Source organism: Muscardinus avellanarius (assembly GCF_963383645.1).
Source record: "Muscardinus avellanarius genome assembly, chromosome: 15".
Classification (NCBI taxonomy): Eukaryota; Metazoa; Chordata; class Mammalia; order Rodentia; family Gliridae; genus Muscardinus; species Muscardinus avellanarius.
The window spans coordinates 37,406,523-37,432,931 of NC_137801.1; the positions used below are offsets into that span (position 1 = coordinate 37,406,523).

At 40.2% G+C, this 26,409-nt stretch overlaps 1 protein-coding gene across 2 annotated transcripts in view; it reads left to right on the forward strand.

Annotated features, from left to right (window-relative positions):
• PLEKHH2 (pleckstrin homology, MyTH4 and FERM domain containing H2) overlaps window positions 1-26,409 on the forward strand; it is a gene marked incomplete at both ends in the record, with an annotated part of 117,481 nt that overhangs the window by 48,522 nt on the left and 42,550 nt on the right. Inside the window, 11 exons of one of the 2 annotated variants that reach the window (XM_080711137.1) lie at window positions 355-436; window positions 5,227-5,412; window positions 10,623-11,584; window positions 16,456-16,531; window positions 18,493-18,587; window positions 19,164-19,308; window positions 20,121-20,257; window positions 20,346-20,456; window positions 20,634-20,720; window positions 22,428-22,586; window positions 25,740-25,820. In XM_080711137.1, the coding sequence (XP_080567263.1) occupies window positions 355-436; window positions 5,227-5,412; window positions 10,623-11,584; window positions 16,456-16,531; window positions 18,493-18,587; window positions 19,164-19,308; window positions 20,121-20,257; window positions 20,346-20,456; window positions 20,634-20,720; window positions 22,428-22,586; window positions 25,740-25,820 (2,121 nt within the window). The remainder of the gene's footprint in view (window positions 1-354; window positions 437-5,226; window positions 5,413-10,622; window positions 11,585-16,455; window positions 16,532-18,492; window positions 18,588-19,163; window positions 19,309-20,120; window positions 20,258-20,345; window positions 20,457-20,633; window positions 20,721-22,427; window positions 22,587-25,739; window positions 25,821-26,409) is intronic. The other variant, XM_080711138.1, reaches the window with a different exon arrangement.

Sequence of the window (26,409 nt, forward strand, 5' to 3'; positions counted from 1 at the left end):
TTAGTTCTACTTAATGCTAAATAATTATAAAACATATGTATAAATCATAAAACAAATGCATTTGGTAACTGAGAAGCACAGATTAAAAACTGAAATAGTTTTGTTTAAAATAATTTTATAGTGGAAAAAGCTAGGGGATAATAACATTCAAAACTCTAATTCTGGAAAAATAAATATTGATGCCATAGTTAACGAGGCTGATAGCCTATGCTAATAAATTCATCTGTTTGTAATTTACTTTTTGTTTTGCCTCATATAGAGTAATTACATTAACATTTTCTAAATATTATAATTTATTAGTGTATTTTAGAAATGATTATCCTTATATGAAAGAATATCACTATGTTCTTTTAGCTGGAATTGGAGAATCAGAATCTTCGTTTGATCAACCAAAACCAAACCGAGGAGATAAGAACAATGCAGTCAAAACTACAAGGTACAAATATTTTTACTAAGATAGCATAATTAGATTTATGTGGTTATATAGGATTTTACTAATTTTTGGTTTTGTTTTAAAGACTTAATTATGAATATCCTATAAGAAATTATTGTCATGAAATGAAAATTTCTGAATGAATCACAACTTCTGCACCCAAGTAAATGTTGGCTCTGAAAGAGGAAGGCAAAACAAGATAGTACTGATGATACTAGAGTGATTACCATATAAGTCATTTATATTTGATATTAATTTATATTTGTGTGTTACTATAATTTGAATCCAGAGACATCCTAACTTTGAGCTACATCCCCAGCCCTTTTTATTTTTTGTTTTGAAACAGAGTCTTTCTAGGTGTCTGAGAGTTTTGCTAAGTTGCTGAGGCTGATCTTAAACTTGTGATCCTCTTGACTCAGCCTTCCAAGTACTGGAATTACAGGAGTTTGCCACTGCTCCAGACTACTAATGTCAGGGACCATGGGCCATCAGTACCAGTCTCTAATAGTGATGGCATTTGGTCCTTCCAGGCAGTGTAGTGCTACATTTCTCTATCTTCTTGAAAGAATACAGAGGACTTTATGAAACCAGGTAGTAAAAATATTTGTATTAGAGGTATGTGCCTCAGACAAAAGTGGGCACACTCAGGATGATGTGGCTCTAGACTAGAGGTAGGTACTTCAAAAATACAAGAAGATTTTAAATTTGGCCTCAAAAAGAGAACAGTCTTTTTTTTTTTTTTAATGGCTTTATGTCTGCTTTGTTGGATATGAGAGTAGCTACTCCTGCTTGTTTTCAGTCTCCATTTGCATGCCTTTTTACATCGTTTAACTTTTTGCCTTTGAATGTCTTTGCCTATAAAGTGAATCTCTTGTAAAGAACATATAGTTGGATCTTGTTTTTAATCCACTTTGCCAATTTCTGTCTTATAATTGGGGACTTGAGGCCAATTACATTTAGTATTATTGTAGTTTGTTATTTCCCACCATTGTGATTTATATCTACTGCTTACATCAGTTAGTGTGTATGTGTGCGTGTGTGTGGGGGGTACTGGGAATAGAACCCAGGGGCATTCTACCTCTCAGCTACATTCCCAGCACTATTTTTCTTTAGTCTTTATTTTGAAACAGGGTCTCACTGAGTTGCAAAGGGCCTCATTAAGTAGCTGAGGCTGGCTGTGAACCAAGATCCTCCTGTCTCAGCCTCCCAGATGCTGGGATTATAAGTGTGCACCACCACACCTGGCTTTAAATCAGTTTTAATACTCCTTTACTTGGTTACTCTTCTAATAGGATTTGTCCCTTCTCTGGGTTTGAAGTTTATTTATTTATTTTTATTTATTTATTTTTTTGGTGGTACTGGGGTTCCTGGAAGCCCTTCTACCTCCAGGCTACACTCCCAGACCTATTTTTACATTTTTATTCAGAAACAGGGTCTCCTAAGCCAGCACGCGCAGCTGGCTTCGAACCTGCGCAATCCTCCTGTCTCTGCCTCCCAAGCGCGGGGATTACAAGTGTGCGCCACCACGCCCGGCTGAAGTTTATTTTTAATTTCTTCTGTGTTCATTATTTCTTTAAATGTTTTCTTTAGTGTTATCTTAATAATCATGAATTTGTTTAGTTGGTGCTTAACTTGAAAAAAATTTTTTTGATTACTGGGGATTGAACCCAGGGCCATACTACCTCCAAGCTATACCCAAAACCCTATTTTTTATTATTTACTTCAAAACAGAGACTCACTAAGTTGTGGAGGGCCTCACTAAGTAGGCTGACTGCAAACTTGTGCTCCTCCTGTCTCCACCTCCCAAGTACTGGGATTACTAGCATGCACCACCAGGCTTGGCTGAATGATTTTTATTTCTCCTTCAATCTTGAAGGATAGCTTTTCTAGCTATAGCAATTGAAGGGGGTCGGCCATTGGAGATAAGCAAGCAAGCAAGCAAGCAAAAGCTTTATTAAGACAGCCCAGCTCCTTTTTATATCAGGCAGCTGGGAGGAGGGGGCTTCCGCTCACAGCGGAAGATCGCACAAAGTATGGGGCGTTTACTAATTGGATGGTTCATACCCCAGTGAGTGTGTTATCAGGGGACTGGTTGTTGGGCATCCTGTGGCCCCTTTGGCAAGCTATGAGGTAACCAGCACAATCCAGAAGAGAAGCCGTAGAGGCACCATCTTTGGCATGACTGGGCTGCTTATTCTAACAGCAATCTTAATTGGAAGTTTTTTCTTTCAGGGATGAAAATGCTGGCTTTTAGAGTTTGGGTTGAAAAATCAGTTGTAATTATTATCAGTTTACCTCTGAGTGTAATCTGAGATTTTCCTCTTGATGCTTTTAAGATTTTATTTTATTTTATTCTCTTTTTTGTAGTACCAGGGGTGGAACCCAGGGTCATTTTACCTCTGAGCTACACTCCCAGGGGCATTCTACCTCTGAGTGACATCCCCAGCCCTATTTTTTATTCTTTATTTATTTTGAAACAGGGTCTCACTGAGTTGCAAAGGGCCTCACTAAGTAGCTGAGGCTGTCTTTGAACTATGATCCTCCTGTCTCAGTCTCCCAAATGCTGGGATTAAAAGTGTGCCCCACTACACCTGGCTAGATTTTATTCTTGACTTCCATGTTAGGAATTTTGATTAGAATGTGGTGTGGGAGGCTCTTTTTTTTAATCTTTTCTATTTGGAGGTCTGAATGCCTAACATATATGGATGTTCATCTCAATTCCAGGCTTGGGAAATTCTATATTATTTTACTGAAAAGGTTATCTGTACCTTTGGTTTGTTTGGTGAGAATTTCCTCAATGCTGATTACCCTTATTTTGGTATTTTAATGTTTTCTCAGACTTCTTGAATATTCTGATCATGATCTCTTATGAGATGGATGCCTACTCTCACCTCAAAATAATGGTCTGATGTGAGCCAGGAGCTCCATGTTGAGCTAGAAGCCCAAGCTGCTCACCAGTACTGTTGCCATGTAGTTCCTTTAAGTCTCTTTCTATTCTAGAAACCAGTATTTTGGGGTTTTGTCTGGTTGTTAGTTTCCACTTTCCTACCAGCTTTTCCCAGTCTTCCTACTTTAGTTTGCTGTTTGTAGACATGTGTCTTTAATTTGCTTTTGAGGGGCTACTATGATGTTATGGGTTCCTCTGATCTGCCATTTTTCTCTGTCCATGATTGATTTTTTTTTTTTTTTTTTTTTTTGCGTTGCTGGGGATGGAACCTAGGGGCATTCTATCTATGAGCTACACCCCCATCCCTATTTTTAATTCTTTATTTTGGAACAGTCTCACTGAGTTGCAGAATGCCTCACTAATTAGCTGAGACTGTCCTTGAACTGCAATCCTCCTGTCTCAGCCTCCCAAATGCTGGGATTACAAGTGTGTGCCACCATGCCCAGCCATGATTGAAAATTTTAAAGCCTGAGTATTTAGAACAGAGTTTTATGATATAGTTAAAATTCTATAAATTCTTTACATTTTCCAATGCATTGGTTTACTTTCTTTATAACTTCAAAGCTCAAGGTGGAGTGGTATGACTATCCTTTGATAGATTTTCTTAGTACACTATTCTGATGATAGCTACTCAAGTGCACACTGGGTTGAAGAAGAGGTGAATTCAACAGGGTGGAGGCATAACTCTTTCTAACTGCTTATTAAACACATAACCTAGTGTAGAGGTCTTCATACTTTAACAAAAGAACCCTGACATTTTTTTCTGTAGAATCTGAACAGGTAAGACAGTGTAGGCTTATGGGTCCAGAGTTCTGAAGACTTGCCTTATGATTGCCTCTTCTTGCTCCCTCCAAAACATTTCCACAAAACTCCAGGGTCTCACAGAATGCTTTAGAACAATACTGGTATGATAGGAGGAAAATGGGTTTTGAAGTCAACTTTAATGTCCTATTACTTAATAATTATGTCATATCTCTAGAATGCTTATCATATTAGTCAAGTAATTATAATAGTGCCTTCTGGAAAACATTATGCCAAGTGAGATTAGTCAGTCACAAAGGTAAAAAATTGGATGCCCTCCTTAATATGGGGAAGCTAGGGTTAAAATGAGTCATAGGAGGAACTCTAGATGAAGAAGGAGATATCATAAATGAGCAAATAAGGTGGGATCTGAGGAGGGTGAGAGGGGGAAGAGGGAATTCTCTAATATACATGATGTTGCTGAGGCTGGCTTGGAACTTCTGTTTCAACCTCCCAAATACTGGGATTCCAGGCATGTGCTACCACACCCAGCTAGTACTTGACTTTTCAGTAGTTATGTATAATCTAGTTTTAGTTCTGCTTTTATGTTTTTGACAATTACTCGGAAAGGGATTCGATATTTTTGTCTCTGCAGTTAAAAAGATTTTGAATATTCAAAATAAGTGAATTTTTTTTTTTTTTTTTGCAGTGCTAGGGATGAAACACAGGGGCATTCTACCTTTGAGCTACACCCCCAAGCCCTATTTTTTAATTCTTTTTTTTGAAACAGGGTCTCACTGAGTTGCACAGGACCTCACTAAGTAGCTGAGGCTGTCCTTGAACTGCGATCCTCCTGTCTCAGCCTCCCAAATGGTGGCATTACAAGCATGCACCACCATGCCCGGCTTAAATGAAACATATTTTAAATGTAGGCCTTTGATGCTAGACATTGAGGCTTGCAAATTACTGTACATAAATAAAAATGGACTTCAGGCTTTCTTTCTGCTATAATGAATGAATTTTTCATTTTTATATAGTTTGACTCTCTGCTTGCTAACTTGCTCTGAAGAAATTTAGATCTTCATTTTGATTAATAACCTTGCAGAAATTCAAGGGAAGAAGTCATCCACTGTCTCTACTCCAAAGCTCTCAGAAGGGCAGCGTCTGAGCAGTTTGACGTTTGGGTGCTTTTCATCCCGGGCAAGGAGCCCCCCTCAAGTACTGAAATCTGAAGAACTGAGCAAGCTGTCATCTAAAGAATCTGAGTTCACTGAAGGAAAAAATGTAGAAGGTATTTATGGACTACCGCAATTCACTTTTGCATTTTTTTTTTTTTTTTTTTTGGTGGTACTGGGGTTCCTGGAAGCCCTTCTACCTCCGGGCTACACTCCCAGACCTATTTTATATTTTTGAAACAGGGTCTCTTACGCCAGCGCGGCTGGCTTCGAACCTGCGCGATCCTCCTGTCTCCGCCTCCCAAGCGCGGGGATTATAAGCGTGCGCCACCACGCCCGGCCTCACTTTTGCATTTTTAAAAAGGGAAAACACTTGCTAAGATGAATTCAAATACAGCTTACTTTTCCCCTGACAACTTGATCCTTTATGAGACTATGTCTAAAGAGCAAAATCCCATTAAACTTTGTATATTTAGTTATTTGGTGTCTTCTGAGGGTTTTGACATTCCCATCTTAATACTTTTTTTTGCAGCAGGTGAAGGTAATATGTAACGTTTGTGTGTGGTGCCAGGGATTGAACCCAGGGGCATTTTACTTTAGAGCTATAATGCTCACCCCTTTGTATTTTTCATAACAGGATCTTGCTAAGATACTGCATGCTCGTCTCAAACCCACAGTCTTTCTGTATCAGCCTTCCATGTACTGACTGGGATTTCAGCTGTGAAGTGATTTTTAAAATTAAAAAGTTTAAGCCAGGTGTGGTGGTGCACACTTGTAACCCCAGCATTTGGGAGGCCGAGACAGGAGGATTGAGGTTCAAGGACAACCTCAGCTACTTAGTGAGGCCCTTTGCAACTCAGTGAGACCCTGTTTCAAAATTAAGAATAAAAAATAGGGCTGGGGGTTCCATCCTCAGTACCATAAAAAAAGAAAAATAAAATTAAAAGTTTAGCTGAGCATGTTAGTGCATGGCTGTAATCCCAGTTTTGGGGAGACTGAGACAGGAGGATTGCAAGTTCCAGGCCAGTCTCAGCAACTTAGTGAGAGCCTTGTTTCAAAATAATAAAAACAAAATAGGGTTGGGGTATATCTCAGAGGTAGAACACCCCTGGATTCAATCCCTATTGCCTCCCACCCACATACACGTTTATAATTCTACCTACAGGATATTTGCTTTAGCTGAATTTCAAATTGGAACTATACATTTTTATTTATTATTTATTGAAAACTCTTGACTTTGCAACTATATCAGTGCCAGCTTCTTTCCTTCAAAGGAGAAAACTTCAGGGAGAAGACAGCCCTAAAAGCTGTCTCTACACTGAATTATGACTTTTTGAAAAGTCCATGATGTTTCTGCAAACAGAAGACGACTTTGCTACTTACTCTCTTGCCGTTTGTGTTAGTAAGCTTTTCATCACTATAACCAAAATTTTCAACAATAAAAATTTAGAGGAAAGATTTATTTTGGCTGACAGTTTCAAAGGTTCCAGTCCACTGTGGGCAGCACCATTGCTCTGAGCCTGGAGGGGATGGTGAAGGAGAGCTGCTCAGCTAGTGGTATCCAGGAGGCAGAGCAAGAGAGAGCAGGGCCAGGGACAAATAAAGTCTTGGAAGCCACTGCTCCAGGAACCTCCTTTCTCAAACCATGCCCTCCCTGCCTACAGTTTTCACCACCTCCCAGCAAGTCAGTCTCGCGTCTATAATCCAAAATAACTGACCACACAACTTAGAAGAAGAAAGATTTATTTGCTCACAGATTTCTGGAGATTGGGGGTTCAGTCCAAGTGAGGCCGGGTTCTGGGAGTCTCACAGCAGAAAGCAAAGAGAAGTAGAGCACTAGGGCTCAGCCCTCAAATCACGGAGGCCAGAAGCGAGAGAGTGAGCAAAGAGATTCAAAGACAAAGATTCCAAGACCCACTCACCACCCCACCCACCAGCCTGGGTTTGGGGTTAGGGTTAGTAAATTATGATGGATTTATCTGCTGACAAGATTACAACCCATGTGACTTAATTACATCAACTCTGAACCTTAATACATGAGCCCTTCAGGGGACATTCTATAACCATAATGAAGTCCATTCAAATTATTAACCTCTAAAATGGATTATCCCACTGAGGTCAGAGTCCTCACAATCCCATGATTCCACTGCCTGACACATGAGCTTTAGGCGATATTCCTAGTTCAAACCATAATACCACTACTAGCATTTTTCCCCCTCCCTTTTTTTGATGGTGATGGTACTGTGGATTAAACACAGAGGCAAAAAGGCATTCTATATCTGAACTCTACCCCAACCTCTTTTATTTTTTTATACCGAGTCCCCTTAAGTTTCTGAGAGTTTCCCTAAGTTGCTGAGGCTGTCAAACCTGTGATCCTCCTGTCTTGGCCTCTTGAAGATGGGGTTCCAGGCGTGCGCCTCCATGCCCAGCTCTAGCATTTTCTTTGTTTTTTTTTTTTTTTTTTTTTTTTTTTGTGTGTGTGTGTGGTACTGGGGATGGGACCCGGGGGCATTCTGAGCTATATCCCCAGCCCTATTTTTTAAGTCTTTTTATTTTTGAAACAGAGTCTCACTGAGTTGTGGAAGGTCTTGCTAAGTAGCTGAGGCTGCCTGCGAACCGTGGTCCTCTGTTCTCAGGCTCTCGAACGCTGGGATTACAAGCGTGTGCCACCACACTCAGCTTTTACAAGAAGCCATTTAGATCTCTTCTCACCATGTAGCAGTCAGTTGAGCTCAGCTGAGGTTGCTGGTACTTTAGTTCAGGCTCTCTTGAAAATTAAGAGACTGCCTGATCAGAAGGTGTTTGTTCAGCCTCTGGTTCTGTAATTATGAAGGTCATATGTATGTTTTCAAAGTTCCTGTTCTACTTTTTGACCTAATATTTTAATTCCCTTTTATAAGACAGTGGAGCATTTTATCAATTATGCTATAAATAAAATAAGCCATATCTAAAGATATTTCTATTTTTTATTTTTGTTGTCTGATTGGTTGAACCCGGGGCATTCTACCTCCGAGCACATCCCACACCCGATTTTATTTTTGTTTTGAAACCGTCTCTCCAGGTTGCTGAGGGTCTCACTCCTGCTGAGGCTGGCCTTGAACCTGCGCTCCTTCGGTTTCAGCCTCCCAAGCACTGGGGTCACAGGTGTGCACCACCTCACCTGGCTTAAAGACGTTTTTTAAAAGTCGTCATCATCTCCTCCTCCTCCTCCTCCTCCTTCTTCTTCTTTTTGGTGCTATTGGGGTTCCTGGAAGCCCTTTTACCTCCAGGCTACACTCCCAGACACCTATTTTTTTTATTTTTATTTTTTGGAAACAGGGTCTCTTAAGCCAGTGCGGCTGGCTTCGAACCTGCATGATCTTCCTATCTCCGCCTCCCAAGCACGGGGATTACAAGCATGCGCCACCACGCCCGGCAAAAGTATTATTCTTAATATTAACAATTTTGTGCTTATGGTTAAACAAAGTACTGTAAAGAAAGCCTTTTTGTTTTTCCTCATGACTTTGTATATCTCTTGTATTAAAACTTGAGCACTGGGTTTGTTTCTTAAACTATAGCTTTGTGTTTATTATGCTCAGGTTTAATTTATGATAATTTTGGAATTTAGTGGAAGAGACTAATCATAGCATTCTTTTTTTTTTTTTTTTTTTTTTTTTTTTTTTTTTTTTTGGTGTTACTGGGGGTGGAACCCAGAGGCTTTTCTACCTCTGGGCTATAGTCCTAGATCTATTTTATATTTTATTTGGAAACAGAGTCTCACTAACTTGCTGAGGGCCTCACTAAATAGCTGAGGCTGGCTTCAAACACGTGTAATCCTCCTGTCTCAGCCTCCCAAACGCAGGGATTACAAGTGTGCGCCACTACGCCCGGCTCTGCATTCTTTTTTTTTTTTTTTTTTTTAATGCTGGGGATTGAACCCAGAGTCATTCTACCTCTGAGTTGCAACCCCAACCCTATTTTATTTTTTATTTGAGAACAGGGTCTCACTAAGTTGTTGAGAGCCTCACTAAATTGCTGAAAATGCAATCTTCAATCCTCCTGTTTTAGCCTCCCAAGTACTGGGATTATAACATGTGCCACCATGCTTAGCTGGTATAATTTTCCCTCCCTTCCTTTCTTCCTTCCTTCCTTCCTTCCTTCTTCTTTCCTTCTTTTATTTTTTTTATTTTTTGGTGGCTGCTTTCTTCAATAGTAAAAGTTGCCCTATTTCACATTTTGCCTTTTTTAGTCTTTTTATACTTTTGTCAGTTTGTTCTCCAACATATTTCTTTTTATTTCTCTCTCTCTTTTTTTTTTTTTTTTTTTTTTTTTTGGTGGTACTGGGGTTCCTGGAAGACCTTTTATCTCCGGGCTACACTCCCAGACCTATCTTATACTTTTTTATTTTTGGAAACAGGGTCTCTTAAGCCAGCTGAGGCTGGCTTCAAACCTGTGCAATCCTCCTGTCTCCGCCTCCCAAGAGCAGGGATTACAAGCGTGCGCCACCATGCCCGGCACATATTTCTTTTTAAAGCTATTTAATTTTGATACAATTACACTTAAGTATTAGGGCTCTGTGCCTTTTTTTTCCCTGCACAGTACTGGTTATTGAACTCAGGGCCTCATGCATACTAGACAAGCACCCTACTTCTGAGGCACACTCCCAACCTCATGAGGCGCTCACTGAGTTGCCCAGGCTGGCTTTGAACTTGCAGTCTTCCTGCCTCTTCCTTCCAAGTAGCCACTGCACTTGGTAACAGGTGCTCTTTGCTTTATATAAAGCTTGGTGTTCAAACTTTTACTTAAAACAGACAAGCCGGGCGTAGTGGCGCACTCTTGTAATCCCAGCATTTGGGAGGCTGAGGCTGGAGGATCGTGGTTCGCAGACAGCCTCAGCTACTTAGTGAAGCCCTTCGCAACTCAGTGAGACCCTGTTTCAAAATAAAGAATAAAAAATTGGTCAGGGGAGCCGGGCGTGGTGGTGCATGCTTGTAAATCCCCATGATTGTAAATCCCCGCACTTGGGAGGCTGAGACAGGAGGATTACACAGGCTCGAAGCCAGCCTCAGCTGGCTTAAGAGACCCTGTTTCCAAATAAAATATAAAATAGGTCTGGGAGTGTGTCCCGGAGGTAGAAAGCCTCTGAGTTCCATCCCCAGTACCACACACACACACACACACACACACACACACACACACACACACCCATAAAACTAACAAAGAGTAATGTAAGTTAATCGTATTCACATGAATTGCCAGTGTCTAGCGTGTAGTTACATAACGCTAAATGTACAGCAAGATTTTTATTTCGAAAGACAATGTGCTGATATGATTTATCCTCTTCTAGAAATAGTAATCTCAGAGAAGTCTGCTGATAACCAAACTCAAGAAAATGACAGGGGCCAGAGAACCTTGCGTCAGACCGCTTGTGTCTCAGAGCAGCATCGGAAAGCGAGAACAAGCGTTGCTACCGATGGTGGCACGTCCCAGAACTCTGGGGTTGCAGGCAGTGACTGGAGCTCGGAGGAGGAAGACGGGAGCAGAGGGAGATGTAAGTCCAGGTGCACGTCCACCCTCTCCAGCCACACATCGGAGGAAGGCGCCCGAGGTGGCAGGGTGGGAAGCGAAGCGTACCTGACAGCGTCTGATGACAGCAGCTCTGTATTTGAAGAAGAGACTTTTGGAGTAAGGAGACTGGAACACAAGAAGCTGTATTCTTGGCAGCAGGAAGCACAGTGGAAAGCTCACAATCATCTTCTCCGAAAGGGAAATTCTGAGTCAAATAAAAAAGAGCAAGATAGTTCCTCTGATGAACTCAATAAGAAATTCCAGTCTCAGAGACTGGATTATTCATCCTCATCAAGTGAGGCCAACACACCAAGCCCTATTTTGACCCCTGCTTTAACTCCAAAGCATCCTACTTCACTCCCTGGAAAAGGGGCTCAATCGGTGCCCTCCTCACACCTGCCACCCCCCAAGTTAAGGATTCCTAACGTTTTCAGTATCAGTGTGGCACTTACCAAAAGGCACTTAAGCCAGCCACAGTTAAGTTCCGACAGGATGTTTGGTACAAACAGAAATGCTATAAGCATGATTCGACCACTGAGACCTCAAGAGACCGACCTCGATCTGGTCGATGGGGAAAGTACAGAAATTGTAGAGAACATGGACACGAGTTGTGATGATGGATTGTTTTCGTGTGACTCCCTGGAATCTCCACACTCAGATGACCAGGAAAACTGTGACCCAGCCAAGAAGGCAGCGAGCAGCAAGCCTCCCACTCCACCCTTGCACCGCTTTCCCTCTTGGGTAATTACATTTTTGTGCATGACATGCGCCTAGTTTTTTTCAACATTCATTTTCAAGTTGTGCTTCTTTTCCTGTTTCTTTTCAAATCCAGCTTGGTCCTGGTAATTTCCAGTTTTCAGGATGCCAATTTCCCTTTTTATTTCCACAGTGAGTTCTGAATCACTGAGAAATATGTAGAAAGGACATTGAAATATTACCGATTTCTTAGTAAAAATTGACTTAAGTGAATTCGTAGTCCAGTACTAGATTTTGGAATTACTTACATTTTTTTTTTTTTTTTTGTGGGTCTGGGGATGGAACCTGGGCGTTCAACCTCTGAGCTACACCCCCGCCCTATTTTTTATTCTTTATTTTGAAACCGGGTCTCACTGAGTTGCAGAGGGCCTCACTAAGTAGCTGAGGCTGTCCACGAACCGCGATCCTCCAGTCTCAGCCTCCCAAGTGCTGGGATTACAAGCGTGTGCCACCACGCCCGGCTAGGAATTATCTAAATTTATTCACACAGGCCCAGGCAGTGCTGGTCCATTCCAGGCTTCCTCCAGTGAGGTGGCACTCTGCTGAAACATATGACCTTCTCAAGAGAAAGGAGAGAGGAAGGTGCTGTCTCTGCATGTCAAGGAAGAGAAAGTGAATGGGTGGAGAGAGAGCAGGAGCGTTAGAGGTTCCTACCTTTGTAAGGAAACATCAGAGTGTAGGGAAGAAAAGTTCCCACTAACTGCTCACTTGGGTAAACTCTGAACCAGGATACTTAACTCTTGTGGTCATCAGTTTTTGACTAAAACTAAGTTCATCAGTTTTTTAACTTAGTTATTTACTTGATTGTCTTAAGAGAAGTTTCATTTTAAACTCTTTATGAGCTTATAAATCAATTGTTTTAATCAGAGCATCTTTATACAGATCTAAAATAGACTGAATCTTCTTTTTTCATTTTAATTGTTTATTTTTATTTTTGTTTTTAAATTTTTTTTTATTGGTGCACTGTATTCATACATCATAATGGGATAAAAAACTTGTGTAGAGATACATGCACACATCTCCCAGTTAGCCCCTACCCAATCCTCACACCATTCCCTCACCATCCCTCCTTCCCATGCTTGGTTTAGTTGTTGACATCTAATATTATAGCAATTTATCCAGAATTAACAATGATAATCTCACATAACAGATTCATTTGTCTGATATCAAACTTTTGGTCACTTAGAGATAACATTTCAATACTTCTTTTTGATTTCTTTCTTACCAGAAGATATTTTTTCTTTTTTATTAAGGTGAAACTATCATACATTTATTTATTTTTCAGAAAAAAATCTATCCTAACATGAAAATATGAACTCTAAATATCCAAAACAATCTTGAAAAAGAACAAAGCTAGAAGATGTACATTTTCTGATTTCAAACCTTATAAAGCTACAATAATTGAAACAGTGTAGTACTGCTATAATGGCAGATATATAAACCAGTGGAGTAACATAAAAAGCCTAGAAATAAATTCTTCCATATATGGTCAAGTTATTTATTTATTTATTTTTATTTTATTTATTTATTTATTTATTTATTTATTTATTTATTTATTTATTTATTTTTGGTGGTACTGGGATTCCTGGAATCCCTTCTACCTCTGGGCTACACTCCCAGACCTATTTTTACATTTTTATTTGGAAACAGGGTCTCCTAAGCCAGTGCATGCGACTGGCTTCAGACTGCGCTATCCTCCTGTCTCTATTTCCCAAGCGCGGGGATTACAAGCGTGTGCCACCATGCCCGGCAAGGTCAAGTTATTTTTGACAAGGTTTCCATGAACATTTGGTGAAGGAAATAATAATCTTTTCACTAAATATTGTTGAAAAATAATAATTACATGAAAAAGAATAAAATTGGACCCTTACCTAACACCATATGCAAATATTAACTCAAAATAGATAAAAGGCCTAAATGTAAATCTTAAGACTATAAACTTTTAGAAGAAAACCAGGGTCATAAAACTTCACAACATTGAAATTGGCAGTGATTTCTTGGATATGATTTCAAAGGCACAGGCAACAAAAGAATAAATGAGCTTCCTAAAAAAAAATATATATTGTACATCCAAAGACAGTGTAAACAGAGTTAAAAGTTACTGATAGAATGGGATAAAATATTCCCAAATGCTATATCTGAAGGTATTCTAATGAGACCATTAACCACTACTGCAATAATTAACCCACCAATTGTGTGATATTTCTTAGGAATACCTACATTGCTAGATTTAAAAAACAATTCTTACCACATTTGAAACAGAGTGAATTGGTATGTTTTAGAGATTTAAGTTTTCCTTTGCACATTGGCATAACTTAATCTTTCACCCCCAGAGAAACATCTGAGTTGCAGGATTTTTGTATTTTGAAGTCATATTCTTTTAGTATTTTTTTAAAGTAATAACTGCCCTAATTTTAAGCAAATTAAGGCAGACATGTTTTCTTAATAAATTCAGACCTTGATATATATCTTTTTTTATTTGTTTTCAAGAGAACATTCCATATCAGTGTCCATGTGAAACTCTGTCAGTTATTACTAAATTCTGGATGGAACACAGAAAATGAAGTTAGTGGCACGCGAACCCCAAATTCCAATTATGTTGCTCTGTAGGCGGTGATAAAATGAAACTTTGCCTCCTGTATTGAGATTTTCTGGGGGATTTAGCTTTGGCTTTCAAGTTTATTTTATTTGGCAAACACCTTAGCTGCTTTTTTGCCTCTCACTTTTCCTCTTCTTCTGAAGCTATTTAGTCCTCAAAGATCGTATTGCTTTTTTTTTTTTTTTTTTTTTTTTTTTTTTTTTTTTTTTGCAGGTCTGGGGATGGAACCCAGAGGCATTCGACCTCCGAGCTTCACTCCCTGCCCTATTTTTTATTCTTTATTTTGAAACCGAGTCTCACTGAGTTGCAGAGGGTCTCACTAAGTAGCTGAGGATGTCCGCGAACTGCGATCCTCTGGTCTCAGCCTCCCAAATGCTGGGATTACAAGCGTGCGCCACCATGCCTGGCTTTGTATTGCTTTTTAAAAGCCATCCAACAGGCTGGCCAAGTTTGAGGGGTTTTATTTCTGTGTTTCCCAGGTATTTTCAGATTTATTTTCAAAGGAAAGATATGTTCTCATTATCTCCATTAGTAAGAGTTTATTTGAACTGTTTATTTAATAATAATGTAATGAAAGCTGGGCGTGGTGGCACACATTTGTAATCCCAGCATTTGGGGAGGCTGAGACAGGAGGATTGCGGTTCATGGACAGCCTCAACTACTTAGTGAGGCACTTTGCAACTCAATGGGACCCTGTTTCAAAATAAAGTATAAAAAATAGGGCTGGGGGTGTAGCTCAGAGGTAGAATGCCCCTGGGTTCTATCCCCAGTACTGAAAAAAAATTATAATGATAATAATACAATAACTAATATTAACTTATTTAGCCATATATAAGCTCTAGAGTATTATTTTCATTCCATATTAATGTACTTGTGTCAATTTTGCTGAAATATTCTCAGAATTAAAAATTTGGAACTTGCCGGGCGTGGTGGCGCACGCTTGTAATCCCCGCGCTTGGGAGGCAGAAACAGGAGGATCGCGCAGGTTCGAAGTCAGCCCCGCGCGCTGGCTTAGGAGACCCTGTTTCCAAATAAAAATGTAAAAATAGGTCTGGGAGTGTAGCCCGGAGGTAGAAGGGCTTCCAGGAACCCCAGTACCACCAAAAAAAAAAAAAAATTTGGAACTTACTGTATTAAGGCATAGCCTGTCTTTACTTAACTGGAATATCATTCAAAATACAATGGTCACTGTAGTGGGACCACCTGGGATTCAGAAGCACCTCTGTGACTCTGTGAGTCAACTCCTTAGAAATAAGTGACACCCACCGCCCCCACCCCAGACAGCTTGCCCTCTCACTTGCAGTGATTCTCACTTGCCTTCTGCCTGGTGTTTGTGGTCTTTCTGCTCTGCCCACTCTGCTGTTGGTCTCTGAGTATGTATCTTACCACAATCTCAAGGAAAATGCATCTGACTCATTTCTTCACTCTTCAATATAAAGTGCCCCAATCATCAGAGATCTGCCCATCACCTTCTGGACCACAGGCTAGCTTGAAAGAGGATGGCACTGATTGCCTACTAGACCCTGATTCAACCCACTGTGATCACGTTAGACCCATTGTAAAATGCAGGACATGGTGATCTATGCATTAGAAACCACCTGGGATCCCTTTTTTCATGGGGGAAGGACTAATAGCCTTTCCAGTATCTATTTTAGACATCTCTCTCCTAAGAAGAGAAAACAAAATAACCTACTTTTGGAAAAGGATAATATAAATTCCACTGCAATTCTCATTTATGACCTTAGGTATTTTCTACTGGACTGAAATTTGTATTGAAATAAGGAGATGAAAGCATTCAATGCTACTCAATGATTGCTAATGAAATCAAGTTTCTCCTGTCTTCTTTTATTCTTTAATCATGTTCCAGAATGGTAGAATATTAAAGAAGGTATTTGTGTGTAATCAATGATTGTGAATAATTTCTGGCTTCATGTCACAACTATTCAAGGTTTTTTTTTCTTTTTTCTTTTTTTGAATTTAACCATTTTCTAGAATGGTAGAATATTAGGAATGGTGTTTATTTGTAGTCAGTCTCTTACTTTCTCCCTGTATCTTTAAAAGATCAAGCAAATGTTTGGGAACAAAGATAAATAATGGAATGACTAACAGGAAAAATCTCTGCAAGTATGATAATGGCATATTTTATTGGCACTGCTGAGTTTTGTCTAGTGAATATCGAGGAACAAATGAAAATGTGTATTGAAAGTAATCATTTCTTTACTTAAAATACCCTGTTCAAACCTCTTTTTTACATTAGGAAGGCAGAATTTATGCTGTTGCCAAATCAGGCATTCGAATGTCTGAGGCCTTCAGTATGGACACTGTTAATAAAAGTAAGTGCTCTGCATGCTGCAACACAGGTGAGACTTGAAGACATCAGGCCGAGCAGTAGTATGATCTAGACCCATGATACAGTCACCAAAAAAGCAAATACTGTAAGAGTCCATGTGAAAAGGGTAGCAAAAGTCGTCAGATTCCTAGAAACAGAAAGTACAGTGGTAATGCCAGGGGCTGAGGAGTGAGTGGGGATAACTGGTGTGTTGTTTAATGGATTTAAAAGATCAGATTTATAATATGAAAAAGCTATGGAAGTCTTTTTTTATAACAATGTAAATTGTACTTAACACTACTGAATTGTACACTTAAAAATGGTGAAAGTGGTAAATTTTGTTTTATGTACTTTTTACCAGAGTAAAACGTGTGTGATTTTACATCATTGTTTCACTAACCAAGAACTTCATAAATGTCTGAAGTTATTGAAATAAATCAAATTATGTAAACTTTGAGGAAATGACTTGTAAGGTTGCTGAGATTATGTATGTATGTTTGTATGTAAATGTATATATATATGTATGTATGTTTGTGTATATATGCACATACATACTGGGGGTTGAACCTATGGTTTTTCTACCTCCAATCTACACCTTCAGCCCTCTTTTATTCTTTATTTTGAATCAGTGTCTCCTAAGTTGCTGAGGGCCTTCTAAATTGCCAAGGCTGGCTATGAACCTGCGATCCTCCTGTCTCAGCCTCCCAAGTACTTAGATTACAGGTGTGTGCCACCATGTCTGACTTCTGCTGATTTATACTTTAAAATTGAAATGGTCTCTTACTTGGTATAGGGACACAAATACATTTAACTCTGATATATACCTCACTATGTTTTTTTTTTCCACCACAAAGAGGCTAACAGAGAAACTATAGCATTTTAGCTATTTAAAATAGTAAAATATTGGTTATGCCTGCTTGCCAGCCTGCCCTCCTTCCTTCCTCTTTGCCTCCAGGAATTATAGAAACAATATATGCCCATTATTTTTTAAGTAAAACAAATGAACTGTCTGGAATAAAAAACAAGAATTCTCCTGTGGTTCCTCCTGCTAGCCTCCTTCCTATCCTACCACTAATCCAAGTTCAGAGATAATTGTTGACATTCTTCTGTTCCTTTTCAGTTATCTTCTGCTCTTACCATTTAGGAAGTCATATTCTAACCTTTCAGCATCTGATTCACCTAAAAAAAGGCATAAGAATTATGGTGCTTTCCGGGCGTGGCGGTGCACGCTTGTAATCCCCGCACTTGGGAGGCGGAGACAGGAGGATCGCGCTGGTTCAGTGCCAGCCTCGCTGGCTTAAGAGACCCTGTTTCCAAATAAAAAATATAAAATAGGTCTGGAAGTGTAGCCCGGAGATAGAAGGGCTTCCAGGAACCCCAGTACCGCCAAAAAAAAAAAAAAAAGAATTATGGTGCTTTAATAACCTGTCAATAATAGAATATCTTCATTGGCACCACTTGCTGAATTAATCAATAGGTGTTTACACTAAGTTCTGCACAGCCTGAACTAAGCATGCCAGGAGATGCTGAAGAAATAAAAGTCATGATTCTTGCTTTCCAAAATCATACAGTCCAGTTGGGGGAACTAACATACGCGAGGAAATAACGAACCATGTGAGAAAGTATATATGTAACCAGGCATAGTCATGTCATGCACATCTGTAGACTTGGAAGGCCGAGACAGGAGGATCACGGCCTCAGGAATTCATTGAGCCCCTCAGCAACTTAGCAAGACCCTGTTTCAAAATATAAAAAAAAAAAGGAGGTAAAATGCCTCTGGGTTCAAATTCCAGTAACAATAACAACAAACCTGTAAATGACATAGCTTATCACACAGACTATAGAATTAGCCATTGCATGTGTTAATGTAGCTTCTCTTTAAGTGTAATGATGCTCGCTCATATTTATATGTACAGGCCGATGTGCTAGTCGGATGTTGTTTTTAAATGCTCTTTTCTGTTTCAGACTCCGCTGCTATGCTTTCCTATACCACATCGGGGCTTTATACCTCCCTCCTGTACAAGAACATGACAGCCCCAGTGTACACGACTTTGAAGGGGGTAACTCATTGCCGTTACTGTTAAGCATGTGCTTCTCATCACGGTGCATCAGGAAAACCGTTTATTCAGCTCCAGAGCTCTTCCCCACATTTTACACAGACTCTCCCTTTGTGGAGAGTTTTTAGAAGTTTGTGTTAATTTATCATAAAAAGGAGAAATGGAAAAGTCTGGAAAAGATATTTATTCTCAGAGCACTAGAGGTCTGCATCCATTTTCGTGTGTGCCTGAGGCTGTTAATTGTGTAAAGGAAACATATTCTTAATGATGTAATGGAAACTCCTAATTTAGAAAGACCTTTGTATCAGCGCCAGGGTCCTGTCCCTTGTCTGAAGTAACCTAATTAAGATGAGGGTTGGCAGATACGGACAGCCTTATGTTCTCAGGAATTTTTGTAATTGACAAATGCCCTGCTAATTAGACTGCGAGAATTGACAACGTGACTCCCATCGTGGCAAACTGTGTGCTTATATTGCCTCAAAAGTCATATTCGATGACTTCTTTCTATAACACATTGCATGTCTAAAGAAAGAAGCCACTTTAGAGATAAGTACAGGGGGCTGTTCTGCTTTACTTTAGAAGGCAACCCAAATAAGTAGCAGCCCTTTTGTGGACGACTCCTCTGGCTCCGAAGAAGAGGACAGCTCCAGGTCGAGCTCGCGGACCTCAGAGTCCGACTCGCGCAGCCGCAGTGGGCCGGGCAGCCCCAGAGCCATGAAGCGAGGTGAGGGCCGCCAGCCCGGCCGTCTCGAGTGTTTAGTTGGAACTTTACCCACGTTGCAGGATTGCTTATTTATATATTTTTTATTGATGCATTATATTTATACATGTAGTGAGATTCAAAAATACACTCATATATGCACACAGCACTTGCTGCAGTTTCCTCTGAAACTCACCAGCTCTCCCTCCTCCCTCCCGCTGCGACATGTTAGTGAGATCGGCATTAATACCTCATGTCACGTGTGGATATAACATTACTATTGTTGTTGTCGTTGTCGTTGTTGTTGTTGTTGTTGTTGTTGTTGTTGTTGTTGTATTAGAGATTGAACCTAGAGGCATTCTGCTTCCAAGCTACCTGCCAGGTCTTTTTGTTTTATTTTTAAACTTTGAAACAGTATCTCACTAAGTTGCTGAGGATCTTGCTAAATTGCTGAGGCTGGCCTCAAACTTGTGATCCTCCTTTCTCAGCTTCCCAAGTAATGAGATTAGAGGTATGGGACACCATGCCCAGCTCACACGTTTATTCTTAATGAAAGATACATTAGTAGACTACTGCATATATTTTATGTATGTAAAAATAACTGTGACTGTAATCAAAGAAAATATTTATGTTTCTTTAATTTCCTTGGTGATTTTCATGATAATCCTTACCAGTTCTGTTTTCTCTTTTAAAAGTTCTTCAGGGCCAAAGGAATGAGAATATATTTAGTCTCACATGGTTTATGATTTAGAAATAGTTGCATTAAGTAGGAGAACTCCCACACAGTGTTTGGACCACCCCAGTATTAAATACTGATTTAGTTTTTGTTTATCTAGGTGTGTCTCTCTCCTCTGTGGCTTCTGAGAGTGATTATGCCATTCCTCCCGATGCCTATTCCACAGACGTAGACTGGTTGCAGCCCGAGCAAAAGCTCCCTAAAACCTGCTCCTCTTCCAGTGATAACGGGAAAAGTGTACGAACTAAATCAGATTAAAAAAAAATCAATGTATCTGTTTAAGCCTACAGAAGGAAACTTAAAAAATTACTATTTTTTAAATTAGGAACCACTGGAAAAATCTGGTTATTTACTAAAAATGAGCGCAAAGGTCAAGACTTGGAAGAGGAGGTGGTTTGTTCTCAAAGGTGGCGAATTACTTTACTACAAATCTCCGGTAAGTGGAGAGTGCTTGCTGCTTAGAGCTGACCTCAAACCATACATTGAACTCCACACTGATTTTCTTCCTTGTGATATAATTAATGATACAAAGCATGTTGTTGTTGCTGCTGTTGTTGTTGTTGCTGTGTTACAGTTAGCCTCTTTACATGTGGCATTCTTCCCTTTCATACAGAGTGATGTAATTAGAAAACCCCAGGGCCACATTGAACTTAGTGCATCCTGCAATATATTAAGAGGAGACAACAAACAAACAGTTCAGGTACCTTTTTTATTTTATTTTATTTTATTTGGTATTGAACAAAACTTAATTCTCAATTATCCAAGCTAGTACAAAGGAGATTGGGTGATTCAGTCTTTCTTTATTCACACTGGAGTCAGTTTAATTCCCTCAAGGTGTACAACACTGTAGGACTTTATAGTTGAAAATTATAATTTAGTTGAAAATTATAAATTTGAGCTCAGTTCATGTTGGGTAGCTCCCAGTGCATTTTTCTTTACCGTTTCTTCCTTCGTACTCTTCTTTCCCCATATCTAATTTCCCAGGTATTCTCAGCTATCAAAATGTCAAGCTGTTTTAGGAAAGGATTATCTGATAAATGAATTCCCAATAAGATGTCAGCACTGCACTATACAGTTAAATTGAGGAGTGTTTGTTTTTTAATGCACAATCGGGCAACAGTTCTTCAGTGAACTCCAGGTGTAATTTAAATTCAGACGCTTTCTTTCTTAAATGCTTTTCATAACCACTGTTTTCTTATCTTGCTCGCTCGGAGGGTGGAAGACATTTTCCAGAAAGGTGCGTTATCAATGTTTCCGGTGGGCCGAGATCTCCTCAGAAATTTAGAAGGGGGAAACAGGGAAAGCTGTGTCTGGAGCACGGCTGTTGAGGAGCGTTTGTAAGCTTCTGAAATATTTGGAGAATACGCAGTGTGGTTAATTTGAGACTGGAAAGTTGTGAGTTTATAATACCTGATCACATGTGAGTTCCGAGAACTTCTCCTGTGTGTGCAAGGTCTTCTCATTTCTCATATGGCGACTACCTCATTTCTCTACGTGAAGAGCCCTCTGCCTTAATTATTAAAAGTATGTTATTGTATTTTAGTCTCCAGTAATTCTGATCCTCATCTCAACAACCAAGAGCCTTAGCACATTCAAGGAGAAAAATAAAACCATGATAAGTAAAGATATAAAATAATGACCCCAAAATTTAATACTATGAAAAGGTTTTTTTTTGTGTGTGTGGTACTGGGGGTGGGACCCAGGGGCTTTTCTACCTCCGGGCTATACTCCCAGACCTATTTTATACTTTATTTGGAAACAGGCTCTCACTAATACTTTATTTGCTGAGAGCCTCACTAAGTAGCTGAGGCTGGCTTCGAACTTATGCAATCATCCTCTCTCAGCCTCCTGAAAAGTTTTAAAGTAGACAAGTATGGTGGCACACACCTCTAATCCCAGTACTTGGAATGCTGAGATAGGAAGATCACAGACTCAAGACTAGCTTCAATGACTTAGACCCTCAGCAACTTAGTCTCTCTCAAAATAGAGAAAATAAAATCAGACTGAACATTCTAGTTTAGTGGCCCAGTGCCCCTAGGTTCAATACACAGTTCAGAGGAAAAAAAAGAAAGAAGGGGGGGAAAGGTTTTTAAGTATATTGAAGTGAAAAAAAAATTGTTTCAACAAAAATTTAATTATTACAATTCTTACAGCAAAAATTTAATTATTACAATTCTTACAACAAAAATGTAATTATTACAATTCTTACAACAAAAATTTAATTATTATAATTCTTATGAAGTGGTTAAGGTATTCTAAATTATTAAGGAGTTGTTCATTTTGACTAGGACTCAAGAATTAGCAGGTTTGCTTTCGTGTTAAGGAATGATGTTTAAGGAATGGACAAGGACGTGCTCATTCTGAATCCTCACGGTTCCTTTGCTGTTGCTTCCTCATTGAATCCTAGTTGACCACCGAAAAACACACATACTATCTGACTGCAGATTCCCCCAATATATTGGAAGAGTGGATTAAGGTGTTACAGAATGTCCTTCGGGTCCAGGCTGCTAACCCGCTTTCCCTCCAGCCTGAGGGTAAACCAGCTGTGAAGGGACTGCTCACCAAGGTAGGACCTTGCGCGTGTGCAGCGTCCCAGCCCCGGGGGCCAGGAACGGTGGCCAACAGAGAACATAAATAGTGAACATTTATGCTGTTTTGAGGTGGAGGATGATGTTTTAAATATGATGCCCTAGGCAAAAAATATAAAGGTGAAAAATGACAAATTTGACTTAATACATACAAGTATAAATGCTCAATTAAAAATTCTACAAGCAGAGGGTTGTTTTTTGGTTTTTGTTTTTTTGTTTTTTGCAGTACTGGGGATAGAACCCAGGGGCATTCTACCTCTGAGCTACCCCACCCACCCTATTATTTATTCTTTATTCTTTATTTATTTTGCGGGTCTGGGGATGGAACCCAGGGGCATCGACCTCCGAGCTACACCTCCTGCCCTATTTTTTATTCTTTATTTTCAAACAGGGTCTCACTAAGTTGCGGACGGCCTCACTAAGTAGCTGAGGTTGTCTGCAAACTGTGATCCTCCAGTTTCAGCCTCCCGAATGCTGGGATTACAAGTGTGCACCACTATGCCCTTTTGAGACAGTGTCTCACCGAGTTGCAAAGGGCCTCACTAAGTAGCTAAGGCTGTCTGTGAACCATGATCCTTCTGTCTCCGCCTCCCACATGCTGGGATTGCAAGTGTACGCCACCACGCCCGGCTTAAAAACAATATTTAAAAGATAGATGAAAAACTTTGAAAACATTCCTAAAACATGTAAAAACTGGTTAATACTTTAATATTTAGTAAGCTTTTTATAATCAATAAATACATGGTGCCTGGTGGCGCACACTTGTGTGTGGGAGGCTGAGACAGGAGGATCGCGCAGGTTCGAAGCCAGCCTCAGCTACTTAGTGAGGCTCTCAGCAACTAGTGAGACCCTATTTCCAAATAAAGTATAAAATAGGTCTGGGAGTATAGCCTGGAGGTAGAAAGCCCCTGGGTTCCACCCCAATGCCACACACACACACACACACACACACACACACACACTCACACACACACACTATGGAGGGCAGAGGACACAATGGGAGAGAAGCAAACAGTACAAACTGTAAGCCCAGGACTTGGGAGGCTGAGACGGGAGAAACACAGGTTCCAGAACAGCCTCAGCAGTTTAGCAAGACCCTCAGCCACTTAGTGAGACCCTGTTTCAAAATTTTAAAATATAATAAAATTAAAAGAGCTGAGGATATAGCTCTGAGGTAGAATGCTCCTTCTTTTTCTTCCCACATTCTCCACTGGATTATTGAAAGACAAATAGAGCTAGAGTTTTATCGAGTGGATTTGTGAATAGCATAGGAATGCAGTTTAGTCACAGGCCTTGGAGCAAGAATTTATTTGTGATCAAACATGGGATTCCAGGTTGGTGGGAAAGAAAGGCCAGAAGGGAACTGGGAAACTAGAATGAAATGGAAGGATCGAAGGACTAAAACTATTACTATGCTCAAAGAATAGCAACGGTGTGAGTTGTTGAGATTGCCTTTAAGCCTTCATAAGAATTCTTCTAATATATGTTTTATTATAATGTCTTCAGAATAAATCAGTTTTAAGAAATACTACTATGACGACTAATCTTTACTGTTTTGAATTTATTTTATTGGTGCTGGGGATTTAAACCAGGGCCCTTTTACCTCCAAATTACACCTCCAGTCCTATTTCTTTTCTTTCTTTTTTTGGAAATAGGGTCTCGTCTTGCTGAGTTACCGAGAACCTTGCTAAATTGCTGATTGCTGAGGCTGGTTTCAAACTTGCGATCTACCTGTCTCAGCCTCTATTAGGGCTTCTTTTTTGTGTGGTCTTGGGGATTGAACCTGGGGCCTTGCATATGCTAGGCAGGCACTCTTCTATTGAGCTATATTCCCAGCTGTAGACTATGTTTTCAAAACACAGCTTTTGCATGTGTTGGCAAAGGCCTTTATTTATTTGCAGTTCTCCAAAGGTAGCCATTGTTCTCTTTTAAAAACAAATCATTTCAGAAGTACAAAGTATACTATCCAGAGCTAGATGTGTTATACTCCAGTTTTGAGGAAGCTTCTTTTTTGAGGTCCTTTATAGAAAGGGGTAGGAGGTAAACCCTGCATAACACTAAAAGTGCTGGGATATTTGTCTGTAAATATATGTTTCTAAATTTAATTAAGCTGAAACATGTCTTGCCAGATGATTTTTTTCCCCCTCAAGTGGCATTCTAAACGCATCACAGGGTTAGTGGTGGAGTTATTTGTTTGTATAACCTTAGCTTTGAAAGCCCAAAGACTGGCTAGGCTTATGGGTTTAAAAGAAAACATGTGTTTTACTTCTTATTCATAGCTAAGAGGGAAGTGTTTATTGTGCAACTGCTATTATCCTCTGTTGACACTGTCCCATTCAGTCATCACAACCGCCCAGTGAGGTGAATAATAATCCCATGTTCTGACAAAGAGGTCGAGTTGGCTGTCTGAGGACATCACCAGTATGAGAACCGGAATGAAAGCCTTGGTCCATTAGACATCCTAGCCTCCTCTGCCACGGTGACTTGCCTACTGTGAAATCTCTGGTGCCAACCCGTTGTATTCTTCCCAGTGTGTTACTTGAATTACTACTCAGTTTAAGTATAAGTCATTACCAGGACTTGCAAGGCCTGTGAAATCTGTGGCCCACTCTACTCCAGTCCCAGGCACTGCCCCTTCCTCACAAGCCCCACCTCCCTTGCTAGGCCTAAGGTTGGGGTTCCTGATTGCCAGGCACCCCTCTCAGCACACATCCACTGCCGCCCCTCCCCCTCCCTCAGGGCCCGCTCCTATCAGGTAGTGAGGCCCTGGCTGCCAGAGTTAGTGTATCTCTCCTGCCCCTTCCCAAGCACTTCCTCTCCTGCTTCATTTTGCTCCTTGTTTTTTACCACCTTCCCAAGCTGAGAACAAAGCTGAGCACTTTAGTTCCAGGCACAGTGCGTGACACCTTGTAAACATCCCCAAGGGAGGAATGGTGAACTCAAAGCGAAGGTGCCTACTGCTGCCACCACAGGCCAGTCCTAAGCAGCATTCGGACCGTCCAGCTGGAATACTGCGGGCGGGTATCCTGGACACACTGGGTACCTACAGAACCCCGAGCAGATTGTGTAAACTGTACTTAAGTTTTCAGAGTTCTGACTGACATTCATAATTCATTGAAATGTGGTTTCAGGTAAAACATGGCTACTCCAAGAGAGTGTGGTGTACACTTGTAGGGAAGACACTGTATTATTTTCGCAGTCAAGAAGATAAGGTATGTATGTACTTTAAAATGCTAATTAGAAGGATCGTTTTGGTAGTCATGGCCTAGCTTTCCCTTTCATTCTTCTGTTGCAGGGTAAAACCTTAGCATTTTTGCTAGGGATGAAATTTGGTGTTAAATTTGTCACTGAGGTAATCACATACCTATCGCCTGCAAGAGTTTGACTCTTAATTATCAGCCGTAGTAACATAATTCATGCATCTTCTGAAACCTAGATGAGAAAAACCTTCTACCCCAACCCCAACCATCACTTCTGACAGACTAAAGGAGGCTGAGAGGAGGATACAGAGCTAGGAAAGAAGACCGGGGAGGAAGAAGAGTCCAGTCCTGCCCCCAAGCCCTCAAGTCCTGTGTACCATTTCCCTGTCAACCATCTGCCTTTTATATCCAGTTATTATTTTTTTTTCAGTACTGGGGATGGAACCCAGGAGCATTCGACCTCCGAGATACACCCCTGCCCTATATTTTTATTCTTTATTTTGAAACAGGGTCTCACTGAGTTGCAGAGGGCCTCACTAAGTAGCTGAGGCTGTCCGTGAACCACGATCCTCAGGTCTCAGCCTCCTGAATGCTGGGATTA